Source organism: Oryctolagus cuniculus, chromosome 4 (genome assembly GCF_051225735.1).
Source record: "Oryctolagus cuniculus isolate XC-2025 breed Fujian yellow rabbit chromosome 4, ASM5122573v1, whole genome shotgun sequence".
NCBI classification, from domain to species: Eukaryota; Metazoa; Chordata; class Mammalia; order Lagomorpha; family Leporidae; genus Oryctolagus; species Oryctolagus cuniculus.
In genome coordinates, this window is record NC_142870.1 from 7,720,543 (window position 1) to 7,743,020 (window position 22,478).

A 22,478-nucleotide genomic window follows, 5' to 3' on the forward strand; every position below is an offset into this window, starting at 1 on the left:
AGTGTTTTGTGTTTGGAAGCCAACACGCAGAGGCACGGGGCCGGCTTAGCAAACCGAACCCACGGCTAACAGCTGGAACCGCGGCTTTTCGGACCGCAGCAGCACCCCGTGTGCAGTCCACACAGTCTCGCGGAACACGAAGCATCCAGCAGGCGACTGGGCTGTGGGCTCCCGGCATTGCACCGGGAGGGATTTCTCCCCAGTTGAATCTGGAGGGTTGGTCTAGGTGCATCACTGAAATGCAAACGGTCCCTAAAAGCCGCCTTGGTGCCCCTACCTCCAAAAAGGCACGCAAGGACGACAAGTGTCCTGTGTCGGTTTGCATCAGTCGCCGCTGGAAAGCCACGGAGCAGGCAGGGACTCTTCGGCTCCGAGGCTGTGGGGTCTGGCCCGGCCCCATCGCAATCGCCCGCGCCGCGTCCCGGGCGCGCGCCGGGGGACGCCCACACCGCCCGCGAGCAGCTGAGTGGGCGCCGCGGCTCCGAGCCGAGCGGGGTCACCCCGAGCCTCCAGACACCCCGACTCGGGCCGGGGGCCTGGCAGCCCAGCCGCCCGCCAATCAGGGTTCGCTGGGGCGCGCGCGCGCGCGCGCCCGGCGGCCGCACCCCTGCGGGTGCCCGGAACCATTCCCGAGGGACGGGCCGGGAGCGGAGCCGAGCTGCGGATGGATAAAGGAGGCGCCGGCTCCTCAGGACTTCAGGGACACGGGGGGCAGGGCTGGAGATGAGAGTGAGGAGACTTGGGGAGAGGACATCGGCGAGTCACGTGCCCCTGCGAGCCTGCGCCGCACGGCATGACGGGAGCCTTGCTTCTACTGCGAGGGCGCCCTCGAGATGGCCTCGGCCCCGCCCCTGCCGCGGGGCACGCCGGGAGAGTCTAGAAGTCCTCCCTTCCTCCCCTAAACGTGGGCCAAGGGGGGGTGCATTTCCGGCATGTGACGGGCCTGGCGGAAGGGGCGGTGCTAGTCAGGTCCCGCCTCACAGGCTTGACGGGGGTGGGGCGAGCGGTCGCCCGCCCCTGCGCCGGAAAGAGGAAGGCGTGGGTCGAACGGACGTAGGGCGCGAGGTCACGTGACGCCACTGCCGGCGGGGCGGGACGGGGACAGGGCCCCGGGCTACTCGGCTTCCCCTCGGGTCACGCGGGGCCGGAAGCGGCGGCCGCTGCCGAAAATCCGAGATGGGGACCTCCCTGGACATCAAGATTAAAAGAGCGAATAAGGTGTATCACGCCGGGGTAAGTGGAGGGTGGGCGGGCCTGCCGGTCCCGTCTGCGGGAGGGGCCTGGGCGGGGCGGGGGGCGCCCCAGGGGCTTCCCGCGCAGGTGCTGGGGCCGGGGAGGGCGCGTCGCCGCGAGTGCGGGGCGCGCACGGACCGGGGTTGGCTCTGGCCCTGGGGCGCCGCGGGCCCGGGGGCGGAGCAGCCGGTGGGCACACGCCCCTTTCTCCCGGCGTGATGGAGCGCGAGGTGCACGCCCGGCGGTGGTCGCTTCCCCTCCACGTTTAGGGAGGGTGACAGGCAGACGGGATGGCTATTGCAGTGCAGGCTTGCAAAGCCGTCTTCCCTCGGTGGCCATCAACGCCCTGGCGCCTCGGTTTTCCTCTCTGCAAGATGAGGGTGTCAGGAGGTCCCCGTACTCGGTGGAGCGCCGAGTCCGCCGTCCGCCTGTGTCCGCCCCAGCGATGGCGGGGCTTCCCGTGTGCAGCTCGAGATCCCATCGAGCGCCCACTCTCTCGGCCTAAAGCTGAGAGCAGAGGTTGGCCGTTTGCTGCAACGTCGGAGCTCTCGAATGATTGCTAAACGTCTTGAGAGAGCTTGGGGAAACCTGACATTGACCCAGACTCCACTGGTCACTCCCTAGATCGTTAATGACCACCGGTCACTCCCTAGATTGCAAATGACGGAAGGGAAAATCCACGTTTTAATGGCGCAGTCTGATGACCACCATGCTAACAGGGCGAGGATGAACGCCGCCGCACTGCCCCGGGACGGAGCCGGCTGCCTGGCGCGGTGTGCTAAGGGCACCGCTGCTCTATACCGTCTGTGAGACGGCTGACCTAGAGCCTTCCCAGGGGACAGGAGGAGGTCTCAGAACACCGGAAGCATGTAGCCCCCAGGACTAGTGGATGGGACGCCCGGGGCTCCGGGAAGCACGTAGCCCCCAGGGCTAGTGGATGGGACGCCCAGGGCTCCTGGAAGGAAGCATGTAGCCCCAGGGCTAGTGGATGGGACGCCCGGGGCTCCGGGAAGGAAGCATGTAGCCCCCAGGGCTAGTGGATGGGACGCCCGGGGCTCCTGGAAGGAAGCACGCAGCCCCCAGGACTAGTGGATGGGACGCCCGGGGCTCCGGGAAGCACGTAGCCCCCAGGACTAGTGGATGGGACGCCCGGGGCTCCGGGAAGCACGTAGCCCCCAGGACTAGTGGATGGGACGCCCGGGGCTCCGGGAAGGAAGCACGTAGGCCCCAGGGCTAGTGGATGGGACGCCCGGGGCTCCGGGAAGCACGTAGCCCCCAGGACTAGTGGATGGGACGCCCGGGGCTCCGGGAAGCACGTAGCCCCCAGGACTAGTGGATGGGACGCCCGGGGCTCCGGGAAGCACGTAGCCCCCAGGACTAGTGGATGGGACGCCCGGGGCTCCGGGAAGGAAGCACGTAGGCTCCAGGGCTAGTGGATGGGACACCCGAGGTTCCAGGAAGCACGTAGGCCTCAGGGCTAGTGGATGGGACGCCCGGGGCTCCGGGAAGCACGTAGCCCCCAGGGCTAGTGGATGGGACGCTGGGGGGGGGGGGGGATCCGGGAAGCATGTAGCCCCCAGGGCTAGTGGATGGGACGCCCGGGCCTCCGGGAGCACGTAGGCCCCAGGGGTAGTGGATGGGACGCCCGGGTCCCCTCGGAGTGCCTGGGTTTGCAGCCTGGCTCCAGCTTCCGACTCCATTTCCTGCTGATGCAGACCTGCAAGGCAGCCGGGATGGCTCCAGTAGTTGGGTTCCTGCCGCCCCTGTGGGAGACTGGATTGAGCCCTAGGCTCCCGGTGACAGCCTTGACCCAGCCCCAGCTGTCACAAGCATTTGAGGAGTGAACTAGTGGGTGGGATCTATTTCAAAATACATTTTTAAAGATTTATTTATTTATTTGAAAGGCAGAGTTAGAGGCAGAGAGAGAGAGAGGTCTTCCATCCGCTGGTTCACTCCCCAGATGGCCACAACAGCCAGAGCTGGGCTGATCCAAACCTAGGAGCCAGGAGTTTCTTCCAGGTCTCCCATGAGGGTGCAGGGGCCTAAGCAGAGAGCTGAATTGGAAGTGGAGCAGCTGGGACTTGAACCGGTGCCTGTATAGGGTGCTGGTACTGCAGGCAGCTGCTTTACCTGCTAAGCTACAGCACTCGCCCCTCAAATTTTTTTTTTTTTTTTTTTTTTTTGGACAGGCCGAGTGGACAGTGAGAGAGAGAGACAGAGAGAAAGGTCTTCCTTTGCCATTGGTTCACCCTCCAGTGGCCGCTGCGACCAGCGTACCGCGCTGATCCGATGGCAGGAGCCAGGTACTTCTCCTGGTCTCCCATGGGGTGCAGGGCCCAAGCACTTGGGCCATCCTCCACTGCACTCCCAGGCCACAGCAGAGAGCTGGCCTGGAAGGGGGGCAACCGGGACAGAATCCGGCGCCCCAACTGGGACTAGAACCCGGTGTGCCGGCACACCGCGCTGATCCGAAGCCAGGAGCCAGCCAGGTGCTTCTCCTGGTCTCCCATGGGGTGCAGGGCCCAAGCACTTGGGCCATCCTCCACTGCCTTCCCGGGCCACAGCAGAGAGCTGGCCTGGAAGAGCAGCAACCGGGACAGAATCCGGTGCCCCGACCAGGACTAGAACCTGGTGTGCCGGTGCCACTAGGCGGAGGATTAGCCTAGTGAGCCGCGGCCGGCCAAGAACTAGGGTTTTGACTCTGTTTACAGAGATGCTGCTCCAGCTGCAGAGCTGAGGTGCTCGCTGATGTCGAGGATGGTGCAGATAATGAGAAGTGCATTTAGGAAAGATGCAGGAAGTGGGACCAGCACTGTGACGTGGCTGGTAACACTGCTGCCTGTGACACCAGCGTCCTTTAAAATGTCTCAGCTGCTCCACTTCCAATCCGGCTTCCTGCTAATGGCCTGAGAAAAGCAGCCCAAGATGGCCCAAGTGCTTGGGCCGCTGCCACCCACATGGGAGACCCGGATGAAGCTCCTGGCTCATGGCCATCTGTGGAGTGACCCTGCACATAGAGGATCTTTGTTTCTGTCTTTTCCTCTCTTTCAAATAAATCATTAAAAAAAAAATGCAGGAAGGGCAGTTGGGAAGCTGACCCCATGGGTGTCACCCAGCTAGGGCCAGCAGTGCCATCCGGAGCACATCTCCTGGTGCTGGTGTTAGAACAGAATCCACAGTTGTTGGAGTGTGGCCATGTTGTGCCATCTTCAGTCACCTGTATTCTTAAATGTGTTTTAAAAGGAGACCTTATATAGTGGTTGTGGAAGAAAAGCCAGTATATTTATTCTGACTAGATGACTGCAATACACACACACACACTCATTTTTTAAAGACAAGTTGGTTTTTGTTTTTTTTTGTTTTGTTTTTGAGAGGCAGAGTTACAGAGGGAGAGACAGAGAGAAAGGTCTTCCATCTGCTGGTTCATTTGCCCAAATGGTCGTAGCAGCTGGAGCTGGGCTGATCTGGAGCCAGGAGCTTCTTCTGGGTCTCCCACGTGGGTGCAGGGGCCCAAGCACTTGGGCCATCCTCCACTGCTATCCCAGGCCATTGGCAGACAGCTGGATGGGAAGTGGAGGCAGCTGAGACATGAACTGGTGCCCATGTGGGATGCTGGTGCTGCAGGTGGAGGCTTAGCCCACTATGCCATGGCGAGGGCCCTGCAATATATTTTTTAAAAAAGAGGACCAGCATTGTTGTGCAGCCGGTTAAGCTGCAGCTTGCAACACTGGCATCTCGTATATGAGTACCAGTTCGAGTCCCAGCTGCTGCACTTCCAATCAGGCTCCCTGCTAATGCATCTGGGAAAGCAGTGGAAGATGGCCCAAGTCCTTGGGCCCCTGCACCGGTGTGGGAGACCTGGAAGAAGCTCCTGGCTCCTGGCTTCAGATCGGCTCAACTCTGGCTGTTGTGGCCATTTGGGGAGTGAACCAGCAAATGGAAGACCTTTCTTGTTTCTCCCTCTATAACTCCATCTCTCAAATAAAAGAAATTTAAAAATAAGATATTAAAAAAAAAAGCCAACCTAGGTAGCATAAAGCACGAGAAGGGCCCTCGGCTTTCCCTTTCGCACCAAGATGACAACAACCCGCTCTGCGCCCTCCCAGGCACAGGTGCTCCCATTCCAGCCCTGGGCCCGCCATCTTTCCTGTTAGGTACTAACCTGCGTGTTCTGCCCTGTGACGACCTGAGAGCCACAGGCTCTTCTTGAATAAAACTGACAGCCTAAATAACAGCTGAAGAATGAATAGGAATTGGTGAAGATAGTGATGTGGGATGCAAGGTAAATGTTCACTAGGAAGCAGAGAGAGAGCATGGCATTGTCTCGTGTGTGTGGAACGGCACACTCCAGCAGCGGGCCCTTCCAGTGCCAGGGACGGGGTGGGTAGCAGGAGAGAGGCCTTGGCTTTCCCCTTCACACCCTCCTTTCTACCGTGACTCGCAGCCTGTTCGTAATTCTTAAAGGCTTCCATGATGATTTGAAAAAAAAAAAAAAAAAAAAAACTTTGTTAATGAGTGTTTCTTTCTAGAAAAAAACCCAAATACCCAGGTATAACTGAGGTCCCCTGGTGTCCATTTCCAGACGCTTCCCCAGCAACTAAGATGTGAAAAGCCCGGGAATAGAATCAGCACGCATTCAGGGTACCGGTCACGGTCTTTCTGCATTGAAACATCACAGTGTTGTCTGCAGCACTCCCAGGAAGCAGCAGGCATGTCCGTCTGCACAAAGAGGGACAGCGCACAGGGCAGGAGCAGCGTGCCAGTGCTCGATGGACACGCTTAGGAATCTGGGGAGCTGAGTCCAGAATCCAGGTGCTGTCATTAGGAAGGCGAGCAGAGTCCGCACTGTGGTGTGGCCTCAGCTTCCTCACCAGGACAACATGAGTGGTGCCGTCTGCCTGCAGAACCCTGTACCTGTACTCCCGCGGTACGGGGCTGGGCCGGCAGGTGGCTGCTGTGGTCACTGAGCAAATACGCGTCATTGTATGGCAGTCACTGTGACTGCACACCGGGGGTACTGTCACTCAGGATCAGGCTAAAATGAGTAGCAGGTACCTCAGCAAACCAAACTCGGGTACTGCAGGTTCTGGCAAGCCCGTGCATAAGTCGCATCCTTAGGAACTGAATTTTCTACCAGTGCTGTTGCGATGCACAGAGAAAATGAAAAACATGTATGCTGTTAGCCCCACCTGCTGCCGGCAGACTGAGGTAGGCGGGACGGGCTGTGGTGCAAATCACACTTAAATATGCACTGTCCACGGGTGCTGAGAGCTCATTAAGCAACCACACAGCCAGGGTTCTGCCACCTGGAACCTAGGATGCAGCCGCGATGCTGGTGCCACAGACTGTGCCGACCCTGAACCACACAGCGTGGAGTGCAGCACGTGAGTCACAGGTGCACATGGCCAGGTATAGATCTTGACCAGTTGATTAGATTTATTGGTTTAATAGCATTGCCCTTTTTTTTTTTTTAGGTTTGTTTATTTATTTGAAAAGCATAGTGACAGAGAGAGGGAGAGACAGATCTCCTATCTTGTGGTTCATTCCCCAAGTGACAGCCACAGGTGGGACTGGGCCAGGCTGAAGCCAAGAGCCTGGAACTCCATCCTGGTCCCCGATGTGGGCGGCAGGGTTCGAAGTCCTTGGGCCGTCATCTGTTGCCTCCCAGGTGCATTGACAAGAAGCTGGATTGGAAGCAGAGCAGCTAGACCCAAAGCAGCATTCCAGTATGGGGTGGCTTAACTCACGATGCTACAGCACCAGCTCCCAAGAGTTGTCTGTTGAGCTTATTTAATTGTAGTCTGATTTAAAAAAATATAGTTTCCTTTTAAAGTTCCCACTAAAAATGTTGGTTGTTGTGGATGCTGTGACTTGAATATGGTTTGTCCTCATCAAAACTGGTGTTGGGAGGTGCTGGGACCTTTAACGGGTATTGGTTCATGGAGACGTGGATGGAGTGGGCCTGGTCGCCCCTTCCTCCCACACCCAGTTCACTTCCGTCAAGAGGCCCTCACTGCAAGCTGGACAGAGCTGGCGCCCTGCTCTTGGACTCCTAGAACCAGGAACCAAGATAAACATTTCGTTTATAAATTACTGCATCTCAAGTGCTCTGCCATAGCAGCAGAAAGTGGACTGGGGCAGCTTAGGTTAGTGATTGGGAAAGCACTCTCGTGACCCTCCGCCTTGCCCCATCCTGCTGCGGGGGGCGGGGGCCAGGGAGTTGTTAGGATTGAAGTATTGCACAACTTGGGTGGGTATCGTCTCATTCCCTTCCCTGTGAGGCTGACCTGTGTTCCCAGAGCCCTGTGTGTGGCGTGAGACGATCACGAGTGTGATAAATGTGTGGCCTTTGCAGCAGGAGCGTGGATTTCGCGTTAGCCAGTGCTGTTTCACAGGGAGCATCCTAGGACAGCCTTTCTGTGTTGGGAAGACAGACTCGGCGTTCGGGGACTTGCCAGGGGCGCTGATGAGGGCAGATGTTTGAGCCGGTGTCTTTGTGTTCGCAGGGCCTCTCTCTGAGTGTGGCTTTGGGTGGCGATGCTCACGGTAGGGTGGAGGTGATACCCACGCGATCACTGTGGTTTGAGCATCGGGATAGCATTTTAAGACCCTTGTCATAGACAGTCAGGACTCAAGTGGGCGGTGCTAGCATTGTGGCACTTCCCCCGAGCTCCGCACTGCTGTGTCGCCCATGCTATAAGCACGCTCTGCCAGTGGCATAGGAAGTGCTTGTCAGCTGCTGTACACGTTGTCAGCTACGTGCCCACTGCCTGCTTGGAGGAAGGAGGTGAGTGACCAAGGCAAAGCATTTTTGGTCCTTAAGCTGAGCCTGATTTTGGTATGACTTCTTTGCCCGGTACAACAGATAGGTATGTTCTTTGATCGAAAGTTTGATTCAAGTGCGTTGTATATTACACACTAGGGGAACTTACTGGGTAGAAGAACCCACAATAAACCTCCCTAAAAGGGGCTGGTCTTGTGGCATAGCGGGTAAAGCCACCTCCTGCAGTGCTGGCATCCCATATGGGCACTGGTTTGCATCCCAGCTGCTCTACTTCCAATCCTGCTCTCTGTTATGGCCTGGGAAAGCAGTGGTGATGGCCCAAGTGCTTGGGCCCCTGCACCCACGTGGGAGACCTGGAGGAGGCTCCTGGCTTCGGATTGCCACAGCTCCAGCTGTTGCGGCCATTTGGTGAGTGAACCAGCGGATGGCAGACCTCAATCTCTCTCCACCTCTGCCTTTCTGTAATTCTGCTTTTCAAATAAATAAATCTTAAAAAAAAAAAAAACTTCCTATAATGTAAATATAATTTTTTTATAAATCCAGAATGTTTGACATTCTTGAGTCCTGGCCCATGTACTCATGAAAATGACACTGTTAAATATTATGGTTGTGAACAGCGTAAAGAAGAGACTTACAGCAAAGGCAGGCTACAGTGACGGGATTTAAGCGCTTTGGGCCGCCTGCGGTTACCACGAGGAGCTCTGTGTGTGCACTTTGTCCTGTTGGACTTGCAGCTCCTTGTTAAAAAAAAAAACACACACAAAGAGGAAACCCTATCGGTAGTAGCTCGTTACTTTGAAGAAAAATTGCAGAGCTAAAATGCTAATTTTCCAAAAGCCTAGTTATTCTACTTAGTCCCCCTGGCTGCTTCGTAATGAACGGATTGTATGAATGCTGTTGCAGGGACTTAGGTCTTTGAGCTAGCTGGGAATCCCGACATAATTTTGGTAAGTGTAAACCTGTTTTTTTTTTTAAGTTTATTTTAAACTTATTATTTGAAAGGTAGAGTTACGGACAGGCAGAGAGGGGTCTTCCACCACCGGTTCACTCCCCAAATGGCCGCAATGGCTGGAGCTGGGCCGACCCAAAGCCAGGAGCCAGGAGCTGCTTCTGGGTCTCCCACATGGGTGCAGGGGCCCAAGGACTTGGGCCATCTGCTGCTGCTTTCCTAGGCCATAGCAGAGAGCTGCATCGAAGAGGAGCAGCCAGGACTTGAACCGGTGCCCATATGGGATGCCGGCACTGCAGGCTGCTGCTGTACTCACTACGCCACAGTGCCGGCCCCAAGGGTAAACCTTTTAGAAGCACAGTCCTCTCGACTTTAGGTGGTTTCTTTTCTCGCGGAGCCCACGGCACTCCCGGAAAAGCTTGTCTCCTGAGTTGTGACCCAGCCCTCCCCGGATGCGGAGATGTGCCTCCAGCTGTCTGGGGCTGTCTGTGTGTTGGGGTACGTTCCGGTACTTCCGCTTGGTGCTTGTTGCTGCAGTGGCTGGAGCTTTGCAAAGCTGCCTGACCACCAGACTCCATGGCAGCAGGACGTGGGGGCCTTGCCCTGGCTGGTGGCTCGGACTTGCCGCCAGGCTGAGACCTCCCTGTGCGAGGGTGATCGGCTTTTCCTCTGCTTCCCCCTGCCCATGCCCGGCCCTGCCAGCTTTGCCCTCTCGGGCCCTACACTCACAGTGCCCACCCTCTGCCTGCTTCCTGCCATGTTGCTCCCTGGGTGCTGAGTGCCTGACCGTGCTGCGCCCCGGGCTGGAGGCCAGCAGCCCAGACAGCTTTAGGGAGGGGGCAGCTCTTGGCATCCTGTTCTCCCTTGCGGCCTCCTTTCCCACTCCGTGCCCCACCTGAGTCAGCAGAGTCCAGTCCAGCTCGCGCCGACTTTGCTCCTGACCATCCGACACGCAGCCGCTCCCAGGAAGCGCTTCACTGCCGTCACTTCACCCTCTCTCTGTGCTGTCTCCCTAAAAGGTGTACCTTCCTCCGCGGCGGGCTGGCCCCTGCTCCCCGTCGGCATCGCGCCTCTGCTCCCGGCTTCCTGCTCTTTGGCTCTTGTGCAGTGGCTACTGCTTAGCCAGGCAGGTTCCTGAAGAGGTGGAAGGTTTTCCCTTTGCCTTCCACTTCGCTTCAGCCACACTTGATTCCGGACAGGTGTGTGTCCCTGCGCCCAGGGACTTTTGCAGGCGTCAGCCGCTGTTCAGGAAAGACTGACTTGGTGGCCTTTGGCCCGTGCACTGCCCGTTGCCGCTCCCAGCGAGCCCGTGGGGCTGTGTTGCTCTGCGGGCTGTGCTCACAAATCCCAAGGACAGTAGTAGACCAGCGAGGAGAAGGTAGCCTCCCACAGCTCACAGGACACTGCCCCGTTTGGGAGAGGGATTTACTGCAGGCCTGGCTCTGTGTCCTGCGAGGAGGAGTAGGGCCAGCGAGCTGGGCGCGGTGGCCCCAAGCAGGGGCCTGCCTTCCTCTGTTGGCAGCGGCACGACCCTGCGGAGCCTCCGGATTCCCAGGGCCTTGTCATCTCGGGCACGCGGGCAGTGCCTGTCAGATCTGGCGGACTGCAGATCTGTCCAGAACATTTTCTAGGTGAGCTGTTTCCAGACCACGTCGGGGGACTGCGCTTTCTCTCTTTTCATGTTTACACTTTTTTTTTTTAATTACAAAAGTAAAACTTACTCCCAGGAATGCCCGAGACAGGAGGCAGCGGCTCCCCCGTGCAGTCGGCCACCCACTGTGAGTCCTTGCTCGCGTGTCCAGGCAGCCTGTGGAGATGGAAGGGCGGTGGAGCCCTGTGCTAAGTGAAGCGTCTCCCCAGCCTCAGTCGTCCTCTAACGCCCTGCTGCGCACGGGTTTTCTGGGCGAGGCCCTTGGGAAGGCTGCCCCCCACTCTGCTGTCTGTGGGGAAGCAGCCGCTTGCTCAGAGAAAGGGCCCTTTCCCAAGGCCCTGGGAAATGTATGTTACTTCTCATCTTGTAAATCACAGATGGTGTTTCCTTGTACACAGCACAACAAAACCAACATTTTTTAAAATACAGATTATCCGCACCCCCACCCCCCAATTTTTAAGCCATGAAAATCTTAGTAAATTAAGCCTTCCATGAAATTCTAACGTGGCAGCTTTATCAATATAATACATATGTGAGTAGGTTATTTTGTAACCAGATAAAAAGAGAGCCATTCTGTTTGCAGGGAGGTTGTCTGTGTGCGTCCCTGTCTTCCACACATCCCAGCCTGGCTGCTGGGCTGTCTGCACGGGCCCGGCACCCAACCATTCACCCGGAAAAGCTGTGTTTGGAGGCTGCAGGGACCAGCCGGAGCCAACAAAGCCGACGGTCATGCACGCCAACCCATTTGAGCTGGTCTGAGGCCAGAACTCATGGGCTGTGCCGACTTCCAGATAGAATGCAGGGCGTGAAACAAGGCTAGAACTTGCTGCTTTTCTTTACGGAAGGCCTCCAGCGCAGGTTAGGTGCAGGCCAGGCAGTCGCTCGAGTGCCCTGGGTGAGTCCTCTGCCAGTGTAACTCCGTGAAGAACCAGCAGAGGCTGCTCAGCTGTGGCTGCCTTCCTCGGTGCCCCCCTTACCCATGATTGAACCTACCCTGGCGTGGACAGCGTGGGATTATAACCCTTTGACTTTCGGGAGAAACCTTCCCAGATCAAGCCGTCTTGACCCTGGGTGACTGATGCTCAGGTCGGCTGCCCTCCGAGAGTGAGGGTGGCGCTGGCTGTGCTGTGATGTCTTGGGCGAGTCTCCGGCTGTGCACCGTGGTGGCGCCTAACCATGTGCTTCCTACCATGACTGAGTTCCATCGGTGCGCTCTCTCCTTACCCCCATGGCGACATCCGTATTTATGCTATAGTTTTACTGTCGCGTACCAGGCATGATGTCAGCCAAAACTGTGTCCGAAAGGGTTGTTGAAAACAGCCATTCTGCAGCCCAAATCATCTTTGGCAAAAAATAAAAGTCCTTTCAAATTTGGGTCTGGATCTTTTTAATTTTAAAGAAGCTAATGTTAGTTTGAGCATATATTTCAGATCTTTCTTTTTTAAAAGCATATCTTTTATTTATTTCAAAGACAGAAAGAGAGATCTTCTGTCTGCTGGTTTCCTCCCAAAATGCCTACAACAGCTGGGGCTGGACCAGGCCAAAGTCAGGAGCCAGGAACTCCATCCAGGTCTCCCACATGCGTGGCAGGAACCCAAGCACTTGGGTCGTTGTCCACTGCCTCCCCAAGCACTGTAGCGAGAAGCTGGACTCAGAAGCCCCGGAGCGCGGGTACTCTGACTACTCTGACTCTGATGCGGGCATCCCAGGTGATGTCTCAGTCGCTCTGCCAGTGCCCACTGCTATTTTTGGTGTTCAAAACAGTTTAAACTAGCATTGCAAATTTAAAAGTGCACTTTTTTTTTTTTACTTGCTAAGAAAATTTAAGAGTCATCTAATGAAAGTAACGTACTCATGCTGCCCCGTAAACACTCCCTGCGATGAACCACGTCACACCCAGCCTCTCACGTGGGGGTTCTCACTGGCCTCTGGCGATCTGACTGAGGAGCCCATGCGTGGTTAACCTGCACAGCACGGCTTGCTCTCACCTGGGCTGCTCTCCCGTGCCCTGTGGTGGAGCTGCTGCCCGTCAGGCCCTCGGCCTCCATTGCTGCTGGCTCGCCTCTTGTCCCCTGTCCCTGACGTTTGCCTGTCTCCTGGCTTGGATCTGAAGGATACACTACTGTGTGTCGTTCCTGCATGCTTTCACTGTGACTGCAGTTTCTATCTGCTGCCCGTTCCGGCTGCTCATTATGTAACTGTGGGCTGGCTACGCGAAGCATTTTCTTTGGCCTACTCCCCGTATTCCGTGGTCATTGCTTTAGCATATGCCAGCTCCCAGACTCCTTTGTAATTGGAGCCCTGCGAAAGGCTTGCTTTATGGTCTGGGGTCCACATGCACTGACGCCGTTGTTTCCAGACCAGCGTCAGCTTTCCAGGCGCCCTGTGAGATGGAAATGAGGTCGTCTCTCAACGCAGAATTCTGCTCCTGTGTCAGCTCCCACCCCTGAAAGGCCAGAGACCCCGCGTTGCCCTGCTTCATGAGTGTCGCCAGTTTGTGAGTGGGACTGGCAAGCTTTTGCCCCTTTCTTGTAAACGTGGACGTAGGAGCTCGAGTTTCCTTTCCCCGCTCACAAGAAAGTTTCAGAACTACGGACTTCAGATCTTAGCCTCAGACTGCAGCCTTGACTGTCGCCGGCGCGTTTGGCTTCGTGCTGCCACCCTCGTGGCGCAGCTACCCCGACCCCTCAGTGCTGTGTCACGGAGCAGTGCTCAAATCCCAGCTCCCGAGGGCACGGGCTCTACGTGTTTTGTTCAGCGCCGTGTCCAAGTGCCTGGAACAGTGTCTGACACACGTCGGGGGCGGTGCCAACAATGTTTGCTGAATGAATGCTGCTGTTATTTCTGTCGTATTGGCAGTGTGTGTCAGCCGTCTTGGTACGCTTCCTGTTGGCGGTAACAGAATACCCGTGGTGAGGTAATTTGTGCAAATGGAAGTTTACTTGGCCCACATTCTGGGTGCTGGACCTTCTTGCTGCTCCCTGACGTGGTGCAGCCGAGCAGGTGTCCCCCCCCCCCCCCCCGGCCGCAGAGCCAGCAGTGCTGTCCCGGCAGCCCTAGCCCCAGGACCCCGTCCAGTCCTGACGCCCTGCCGGAGGCCCCACCTCCAGTACCCCGAGCACCTGGCCTGGGGGATTAAGTGTCCAACACATGAGCTGTTGGCGCACACACTGAAGCCGTGGTGTACGGTGCGATCCACGTACATCGATAGCTTCGTGTTTGATTCCCGTTCCGTTGCCAGCAAGCTGGCTTTCACAGATTTAGCTCAAACAGTGATCACTTTTAGGATATGACCCTGTAGTACAGAACGTGGACCTTGGCATTGCATTTCTGTCCATATTTGGTAACGTCTGTGTTTTTTTAGAAAGCGGAGGCATGGTTGCCTGCGACCCTCCACCCTCTTCAGGGTAGACTTCTTGAGACTGACCGCCATCACAGTGAGGACACAGAACAGTCCGTCACCCCTGAAATTCCCTGTGTCCCTTGTGTCCCTTGTGTCCCTTGTCCCTTGTGTCCCTTGTCCCTTGTCCCTTGTGTCCCTTGTCCCTTGGTAGACAGCTTCCATCCCTGCTGCCATCTGCTTTTCTTTCTTCCTTTTTCTTTTTTTTTAAGATTTTTTAAATTTATTTGAGAGGTTGAGTTACAGAAGAGAAAGGTCTTCCGTCTGCTGGTTCTCTCCCCAGAGGGCTGCAACGGCCAGAGCTGCGCTGATCCGAAACCTCCTCCAGGTCTCCCATGCAGGTGCAGGGGCCCAAGGACTTGGGCCAATTTCCACTGCTTTCCCAGGCCATAGCAGAGAGCTGGATTGGAAGAGGAGCAGCCGAGACTAGAACCGGTGCCCATATGGGATGCCGGCGCGGCAGGCGGAGGATTAACCTTGCGCCATGGCGCCGGCCCCGTCATCTGACTTTTAGTCCCCAAGTGTACCTTTCCAAATGTCATATAAATGGCATGAATCCAGTTGTGCACCCCAAAGCCTCTCGAATCAGGCTTTCTTGTTAGTGGAGTGCAATGGAGACTCGCCCAGATGGTCCCAGGTATCTGTGTGGCTGACTTGTCTGTCGTGTGGGCGGACCGCAGTCTGTCCATCCCTTGGCCTGTAGAAGGGTCTTCGGGGTGTCGTGAAGGAGAGTGCTGGAAGCATGTGCATGTAAGCGCACACTCCACTCAGGTGCGGTCTTTTTTTTTTTAAGATTTATTTATTTATTTGAAAGAGTTACACAGAGAGAGGAGAGGCAGAAAGAGAGAGAGAGAGGGAGAGGGAGGTCTTCCATCCGCTGGTTCACTCCCCAGGTGGCCACTGCAGCTGGCGTTTCTGTTTTGAGACATATTACAGATGATGCAGAGTCCTTTCTGGAACTCCAGTAAATACCACGTGATACGGCCATTCCTGCGTGGAGGAATCTGGCGATTGTTCATGCTGGTTTTTTTTTTTTTGGACAGGCAGAGTGGACAGAGAGAGAGAGACAAAGACAGAGAGAAAGGTCTTTCTTTTTGCTGTTGGTTCACCCTCCAATGGCCGCCGTCGGCGCATCGCACTGATCCAAAGCCAGGAGCCAAGTGCTTCTCCTGGTCTCCCATGGGGTGCAGGGCCCAAGCACTTGGGCCATCCTCCACTGCACTCCCTGGCCACAGCAGAGAGCTGGCCTGGAAGAGGGGCAACCGGGACAGAATCCGGCACCCCCACCAGGACTAGAACCCAGTGTGCCGGTGCTGCAAGGCGGAGGATTAGCCTATTGAGCCACAGCGCCGGCCTGTTCATGCTGGTTTTCAAGTAAGGTGGGAGACAGCCATAACACGGACAGTGGAGATGGAGACCCTAACCCTGCTGTCTGCTGTTTCTGATTTCCACGCTTCACCCAAATCGGTCTCTGAGCGCTACCAGGAGTCGAGTGCTTCCGCCAGGGCTCCATCGTCGCACTCGTGTCTTGTGCCCAGTTCAGTCACGGGCCTGTGGTTTGTTCCCGTGCTCGTGAGCCTGCTGAGTGGAGGGGAAGCTCACTGTGGGTGACCGCTGTGTCGGGGGACTCTGGGGGGGTGCAAAGAATGTAGCTGGAATGCAGGAGGGACGGTGCGCTGACTGTCACAGGCTGTGGTGGGTAGGGCAGTGACGGTGCCTGGGACCGTTGGGGAGGGCAGGTGCTGGAGAGAACAGCTGTGGCCGTGTGGAGCCCAGCATGGAAGCACTGCAGGAGACTGACGGGTGAGGCTGCAGTCTGTGCAAGGACCCCTGCGCTCTGGGGTTGCCAGCGTCTAAGCGACTGAGCGTCGCGGGCAGCGGCGTGGAGGGTCCTTAAACTCAACATGTGCGTGTGGCCCAGCACCCTCTGCGGGGTGTGAGGGAGCTGCCCGCACTCGGGGTTCATCACAGCCTAACAGGGGCGTGGGTTAGGAAGATACAGCGTGTACAGATCACGGAATTTTTTTTAAAGATTTATTTATTTGAAAGAGTTAGAGAGAGGAGAGGCAGAGAGAGAGAGGTCTTCCGTCCTATGGTTCACTCCCCAGTTGCCCACAACGGCTGGAGCTGCGCTGATCCGAATCCAGGAGCCAGGAGCTTCTTCTGGGTCTCCCATGGGGTGCAGGGGCCCAAGGACTTGGGCCATCCTCCACTGCTTTCCCAGGCCACAGCAGAGAGCTGGATAAGAAATAGAACAGCCAGGTCTCGAACCAGCACCCATATATGATGCTGGTGCTTCAGGCCGGGGTGTTAACCCGCTGTACCACAGCGCTGTCCCTCAGACCACAGAATTTCACTTAACTATAAAGGATGTGGCCATGGCAACGTGGCTAAGCCCAGAGGACACTGTGCTAAGTGAAATAGGCTTAGCACGGAAGTCCACACAGCACGTGCTGTCGCTCCTGTGGGGTGTGGATGTCCACAGTAGAACGGGGGTCACGGGAGGCTGAGGGCAGGTCGGAGAGGGAAGAGGGGATGGGAAAGTGAGTGGGTAAAGATCAGGTAGGAGGGGCAGATTCTCGTGTTAGCCAGCAGAGTAGGATGGCTACAGTCACAATAATTGATTGTGTATTACAAAATAGAAGATTTCAAATGTTGTCAACAAAAAGCGGTGCCAAGTTGGGAGTGATGGATATGCTAATCAGGCCACGTGTCATTGCACATTGTGGACATGCACTGAGACCTGACGCTGTACCCCAGGGATGTAGAATTAAATTATGTATCAATTTAAAATGTAAGGCTTTTTAAATCATGTACGCTCAGGTCTAGGGGCCACCCATTCTGGGATTGTGTTTAAGATGGATTCAGACTGTTAGTGGGTAAGCGAGACCCCCTCCCCGCCCCCCAATCCGTCCAGGTCCTCTCCTGGGGCGCAGAGCCTCCCTAAAGGCTTTCCATGCGCAGGTGCTGGTTGTCTCCCTTTTCACAGAGGGCGCGGTATGGCCTTCAGGAAGGAGAGTGGGGGCGGTGCGGTGATTCCCCCGAGAACGGCTTCCTCCTGGGAGGAAGTGGGTGGTGTGTGTGTGGTGTGCGTACGGTGTGTGTGTGTGGCGATGCACGCCTGCGTTCCTCATCTTTCACCCTGTGGGGCGTCCCCAGCACGAGGTGATCCCATCTTAAAGTCCTAGCTTTCGTTCATGTTTCTGTGGAGATCAAGCAGTTTTCCTAGGTTTTGGAGCAGTTTCCGTTTTCTGTGAACTCTGTCAGTGTCACTTTTCTGTTTTTATTTTTATTTATTCTTTTTTGTAGAAATCCTTAGGGAAATTAGCTCTTTGTTAAATTGTCATATTTTCCCGACTGGATCATTTACATGGCAATATTGCTTATAATCATTTTTTTCAAACAAGCTATTTTTAGCCATAGTCACATTTATTCAGAGTTTAGAATCATTCATAGAAAGGAGGATAAAAAAATCACATTCTGTAGTTTTGTCCAAAAGTGTTTTTTTGAATTTGAGAGACAGATGGAGAAAGACAACTCGTGTGCACTGCCTTAGGCCCCGCGTGCCCGCCAGGGCCAAAGCCAGCAGCCGGGAACTCAGTCCAGCTGTCCGACGCAGGGGCAGAGACCCGTAGTCTGCAGCCCCGGGAAGCCGTCCGCAGAGGCCGCAAACAAGGATCAAACTCAGACGCTCTGAGGGGGCCACAAGCCCCCAGCTGGCTGCTCAGCTGCGGGGACAAAACCTGCCCCTTCAGACTTTTTTATTTCCGCTTTGCATTTAAATCTTTGATGCATTTAGGGCTTCTTGTATATGAAGATTTGTGGGATAGACCCAACTTAAATTTTTTTTTCTTTCTGTTCTGTGGCCAGTTTTCTGATGTCATTTGTTGAAAGTTCCATCTTTGGTACCGGCATTGTGGTGCAGCGGGTGACGCCGCTGCCTGCAACACTGCCATCCCAGCCCCTGTTCTGTGCTAGTTTCATTGCTTTTCTTCCACTTTTTCCTCTGAGCTTTTCTTTCTGTGTCTTCCTTTTGCCTCACTCGGACTCCTCAGCTCATCCTTAGTAGAAGCAGCAGCTCAAGCACATGGCAAAACCCGTGGTGAGCGCCCGTTGACAGTTTCCATCTGGCTGGCATCGTTGCTTTCCCATCAATGACCATTTGTTCATTCAGTAAACATACACTGAACAGTGGCCAGAGAAGAACACAACAGACAAGTACTTCTGTGGCCTTTCAGAAGGCAGTAAGTGCCAGGGCTCAAAGTCAGGGGCCATGGGGCTGGTGCTGTGGCGTAGCGGGTGAAACTGCCACCTGCAGTGCCAGCATCCCACATGGGTGTCAGTTCGAGTCCCCGCTGTTCCACTTCTGATCCAGCTCTCTGCTATGGCCTGGGAAAGCAGTAGAGGATGGCCCAAGTGTTTGGGCCCCTGCACCTGCGTGGGAGCCCAGGAAGAAGCTCCTGGCTTCAGATCAGCGCATTTCAAGCCATTGCGGCTATCTGGGGAATGAACCAGTGGGTGGAAGACTGACTCTCTCTCCCTCTCTCCCTCCCTCCTCCCTCCCCCCACTCCCCACCCCCCACCTCTTTCTAACTCTGCCTTTCAAATAAATAAGTACTGTGTTGGGGAGGGGACAGTGTGGGAACTCTGGGGAGGTGAGGGAGGGGAGCTGTGCAGGGACCTCAGGTGTGCGGATGGAGGAGTGGGGTGGGAGCGCCCAGATGAGGGCGGGCAGGGAGAGGATCCTGCCCTGAGTGGGGAGCTGCTTGGGGGTCTCCGAAGTGGAGAAGTGACAGGATGGTTTCCTTAGGCATCATTTGCACCTTGGGGTTCTCTCCTCCCTCCTCCCACTCTCCCAGCACCTCTCATACTTTGTAGTCCATTCTGCGCAATGCCCCCTAGTGGCTGTTTTCGATGGCTCCATTCTGCGGGAGATCAGGGACCAGGCTGGCTGGGGTTTTAAGTGCGAATCCTTAACTGAGGTGTCTTCCTAGTGCCCCAGGGCCGAGGGCTTCCAGCCTGGGCGCATCTGTGGGAGCCCCTGCTGGAGCTGCGCTGGGGGCCCCCTGTGTGCCCACTGGCCAGAGTGAGCTGGCCAGCTCTTGCCAGGCGCCACAGCCTCTGCAGTGGCTCTCCCACCTAGCTCGTGGTCTTCGGCTATCTCCTTGCTGCGTAAAAAAAAAGGGTTGATGGTTTTCTTTCTTGTTTTTTTTTGGTGACTTCCAGGAAGCAAAGGGAGAAGGCTTGGCCACCGTCTTCAAACCCCGAGTCCCAGTTAGGGTTTTGCTATTTTATTTCCAAGAACAGAAAGGGAAACGTTGTACTGTTTGGTAGTGACTTCTACAGTGAGAGAAGGCAGAGTTAGAAAGTGTCACGTCGCCTGCCATCGCTGGGACAAACCTGCCGTGGCGTCTGCCGAGGGCGAGGCGAGGCCGGGGAGACCAGGGCTGCCTGCGAGCCTTGGCGGGGCTCTGCTCCCAGGCTGGTCTTCGCTTTGTGGTCAAGGCCAGGTTGCTGTGGGCCTTCCTGCAGGCTCTCCACCCCTCACACGGGGGTCAGTCTGTCGTGACACCGGGCGCCCCGTGTCTGGGTTGCCCACTTTGATGAAGAGCACGGTTGCCAGTGGCCGTGAGGGCTGAGATGGGGCCGGCGCCTCTGTGTGCACAAGACCCGGTCTGCTTCTCTCCCTGCTCTGGGTTGCCAGTGAGCTAAGCTTTCTCAAGTCAGAGGCCCTGCTAATGAGATGACAGAGGCAGTGGCTCCTCTCCCCATGAGATAGCACAGGGGCACGTGGTCTTTGTCTCCTGCCTTCCTCAAGTCTCCCCGTGGTCCCTCCTGGGAGTCTTGGCCACAGCTGGTTAGCGTGGGTGGAGGGCCAGAACCACCGAAGCCCGGGGCTGATTGCCTGCTCGCTCAGGTCAACACAGAAGTCTGACAGGGTCCCCGCTTTGGGCAAGGTCTTTGGTGTCTGTTATTTTCATTTACTCTAGTTCATCCCATGCTCCTTTGCCGACATTGATTAAGAATCGTTTTTTTGGCGCCGTGGCTCACTAGGCTAATCCTCCACCTTGCAGTGCTGGCACACCGGGTTCTAGTCCCAGTCGGGGCTCTGGATTCTGTCCCGGTTGCCCCTCTTCCAGGCCAGCTCTCTGCTGTGGCCAAGGAGTGCAGTAGAGGATGGCCCAAGTGCTTGGGCCCTGCACCCCATGGGAGACCAGGAGAAGCACCTGGCTCCTGCCATTGGATCAGCACGGTTCGCCGGCCGCGGCGGCCATTGGAGGGTAAACCAACGGCAAAGGAAGACCTTTCTCTCTGTCTCTGTCTCTCTCACTGTCCACTCTGCCTGTCAAAAAAAAAAAAAAAAAAAAAAAAAAAGGATTGTCTTTTCTCCTGGTGGAACCAGCTGCAGTTTGCAAGCCCTTGGCAGTTCCTGGACTGGTTGTCGGTCCTCCTTTTGTTGGTGGGAGGTGAAGAGGCCATGTTGTAGGCATGCCTAACCATCTATCAGTATTTTAGTCATCTGTATTTTCTCGACCAGATTGGCTGTTAATTAAATCAAATAATGACAAAAAGGGTCCCTTGCGCCATTAAATATTTACTCTCTCACTTGCAAGGTGCTTCCCTGCTGTTTCTGAGTGCCGCAGGGAGTGAGGAAGGAACAGGCCCAGCTGATGTCCCGATTCTAACGCGCCAGTTAGCGGTCGCCCAGAGACCTGTTCCCATGAGGCCGGCCCAGGATTGCCCGGACCAGAATTTTCCTCCGGTGCAGTTGTATTGTTCTGCTAATGATATGCACTAAAGTATTTTGTCTCACTTTGGTTCCAGAACATATGGACTAGTCAAGTAAATTTCTAAAAATAGACTAGTGAATTTACATGGTAAAAAATTCTACTTCTGCGGGCTGGTGCTGTGGCCTGGTGGGCGCTGGCATCCCATATGGATTTGGGACCAGACTACACACAGGGACAGGGGTACTTCCAAAAGCTCATGAGAAAATTGAATCAAAAGCTGAGCTGAGGGACCGGCGCTGTAGTGTAGAGGTGAACCTCTGCCTGTGGCGCCGGAAGCCCATGAGAGTGCCCATTTAGGTCCCGGCTGCTCCACTTCCAATCCAGCTTCCTCCTAATGCGCCTGGGAAAGCAGCAGAAGATGGCCCAAATTCTTGGGCCTCTGTACCCATGTGGGAGACCCAGGAGAAGCTACTGGCTCCTGGCTTTGGTTCAGCCCAGCTCTGACCGATACAGCCATCTGGGGAGTTAACAAGCAGATGGAAGATCTGTCTCTTCTCTCTCTCTCTCTCTGTAACTCTGCCTTTCAAATAAATAAATCTTTAAAACTAAAATAAAAGTCTTAACTAACAGACTTGATTTCTGGGGCTAGTGTTGTGGCACAGTGGGTCAGGCTGCCACCTGCAACACTGGCATCCCATATCGAAGTGCTGATTTGAGTCCCAGCTGCTCTGCCTCCAATCCAGCTCCCTGCTGATGTGCCTGGGAAGGCAGGGGAAGGTGGCCTCTGCCACCCGCTTGGAGATCCAGATGGATTCCACGCTCTTGGCTTTGGCCTGCTCCAGCCCCAGCTGCTGTGCCGTTTCAGGAGTCAATGAGGAGATGGAAGATCAATACCTTTCTCTTTCTCTCTCCTCTCTCCTGCTCCTCCTCTCCCCTCCTCCATCACTCTCTCTTTCAAATAAATACATTTTATAAACATTTAAGAGAATTAATTTTAATTAAATTTGCACATTGAATTTTCTCAGAGGAATTTTCATTTAAATTTGCTTTTGAGCTTTTCATGTTCTTAGGAACAACATGAGCTTGAATTCTGCGTAAAGTGGAGATGATCGCATTTCCTCACGTTTAGGCTTCAGGAGTGTGTGATGGGAAGCGGAAACAAAACCGGAGTACCCTGGCCGTGTACGGGTCCGAGAGCTCCCCTGCGGCCAGGGGCCGTCCCGTGTGAGAATCCGGTCCAGCTCTTTCCCTGGACAACCAGAGGGCAGAAGAGGCGCGTGCAGGCCAACCTTAAATTTTGCTTTGCTTCTGTGGCTCTGCTCTTTCGGGTCCCGCTTCCCTGCCAGGTGCATCTCGTTGGCGTCCTGCTGAGTACTGGCGGGCCTCTCCCAGTGCTGTTGTGGATTCTCCCTCCGTTCTGGGCGCTGTTGTTCCACCTCTCCACTGTCTCTTCCACTCAGAGCCCAGGAACAGTGGGAGAAGCAGCTGTGTCCAGTAAAGAAGAGACGCGTGTGCACCGGCTGTCACTCAGCACGGATCTCCAGATTAGTGAAGGACTTGTGGGGGCCGGCGCTGTGGCACAGCGGGTTAACGCCCTGGCTTGCAGTGCCAGCATCCTATATGGACGCTGGTTCTAGTCCCTGCTGCTCCACTTCTGATCCAGCTCTCTGCTGTGGCCTGGGAGAGCAGTAGAGAATGGCCCAAGTCCTTGGGCCCCTGTACCCACATGG

General features: G+C 55.7%; 1 protein-coding gene across 5 annotated transcripts in view; it reads left to right on the plus strand.

Annotated features, from left to right (window-relative positions):
• Positions 1-698: 698 nt before the first annotated feature.
• VPS26C (VPS26 endosomal protein sorting factor C) overlaps positions 699-22,478 on the plus strand; it is a 41,053-nt gene continuing 19,273 nt past the window's right edge. For 2 of the 5 annotated variants that reach the window (XM_017350796.4, XM_008274877.5), the window contains exon 1: positions 1,054-1,233. In XM_017350796.4, the coding sequence (XP_017206285.2) occupies positions 1,177-1,233 (57 nt within the window). In that variant the 5' untranslated portion in view covers positions 1,054-1,176. Of the gene's footprint in view, positions 1,234-22,478 lie in introns of all 5 variants that reach the window. The other 3 variants (XM_008274876.5, XR_016232989.1, XR_016232988.1) reach the window with 3 other exon arrangements.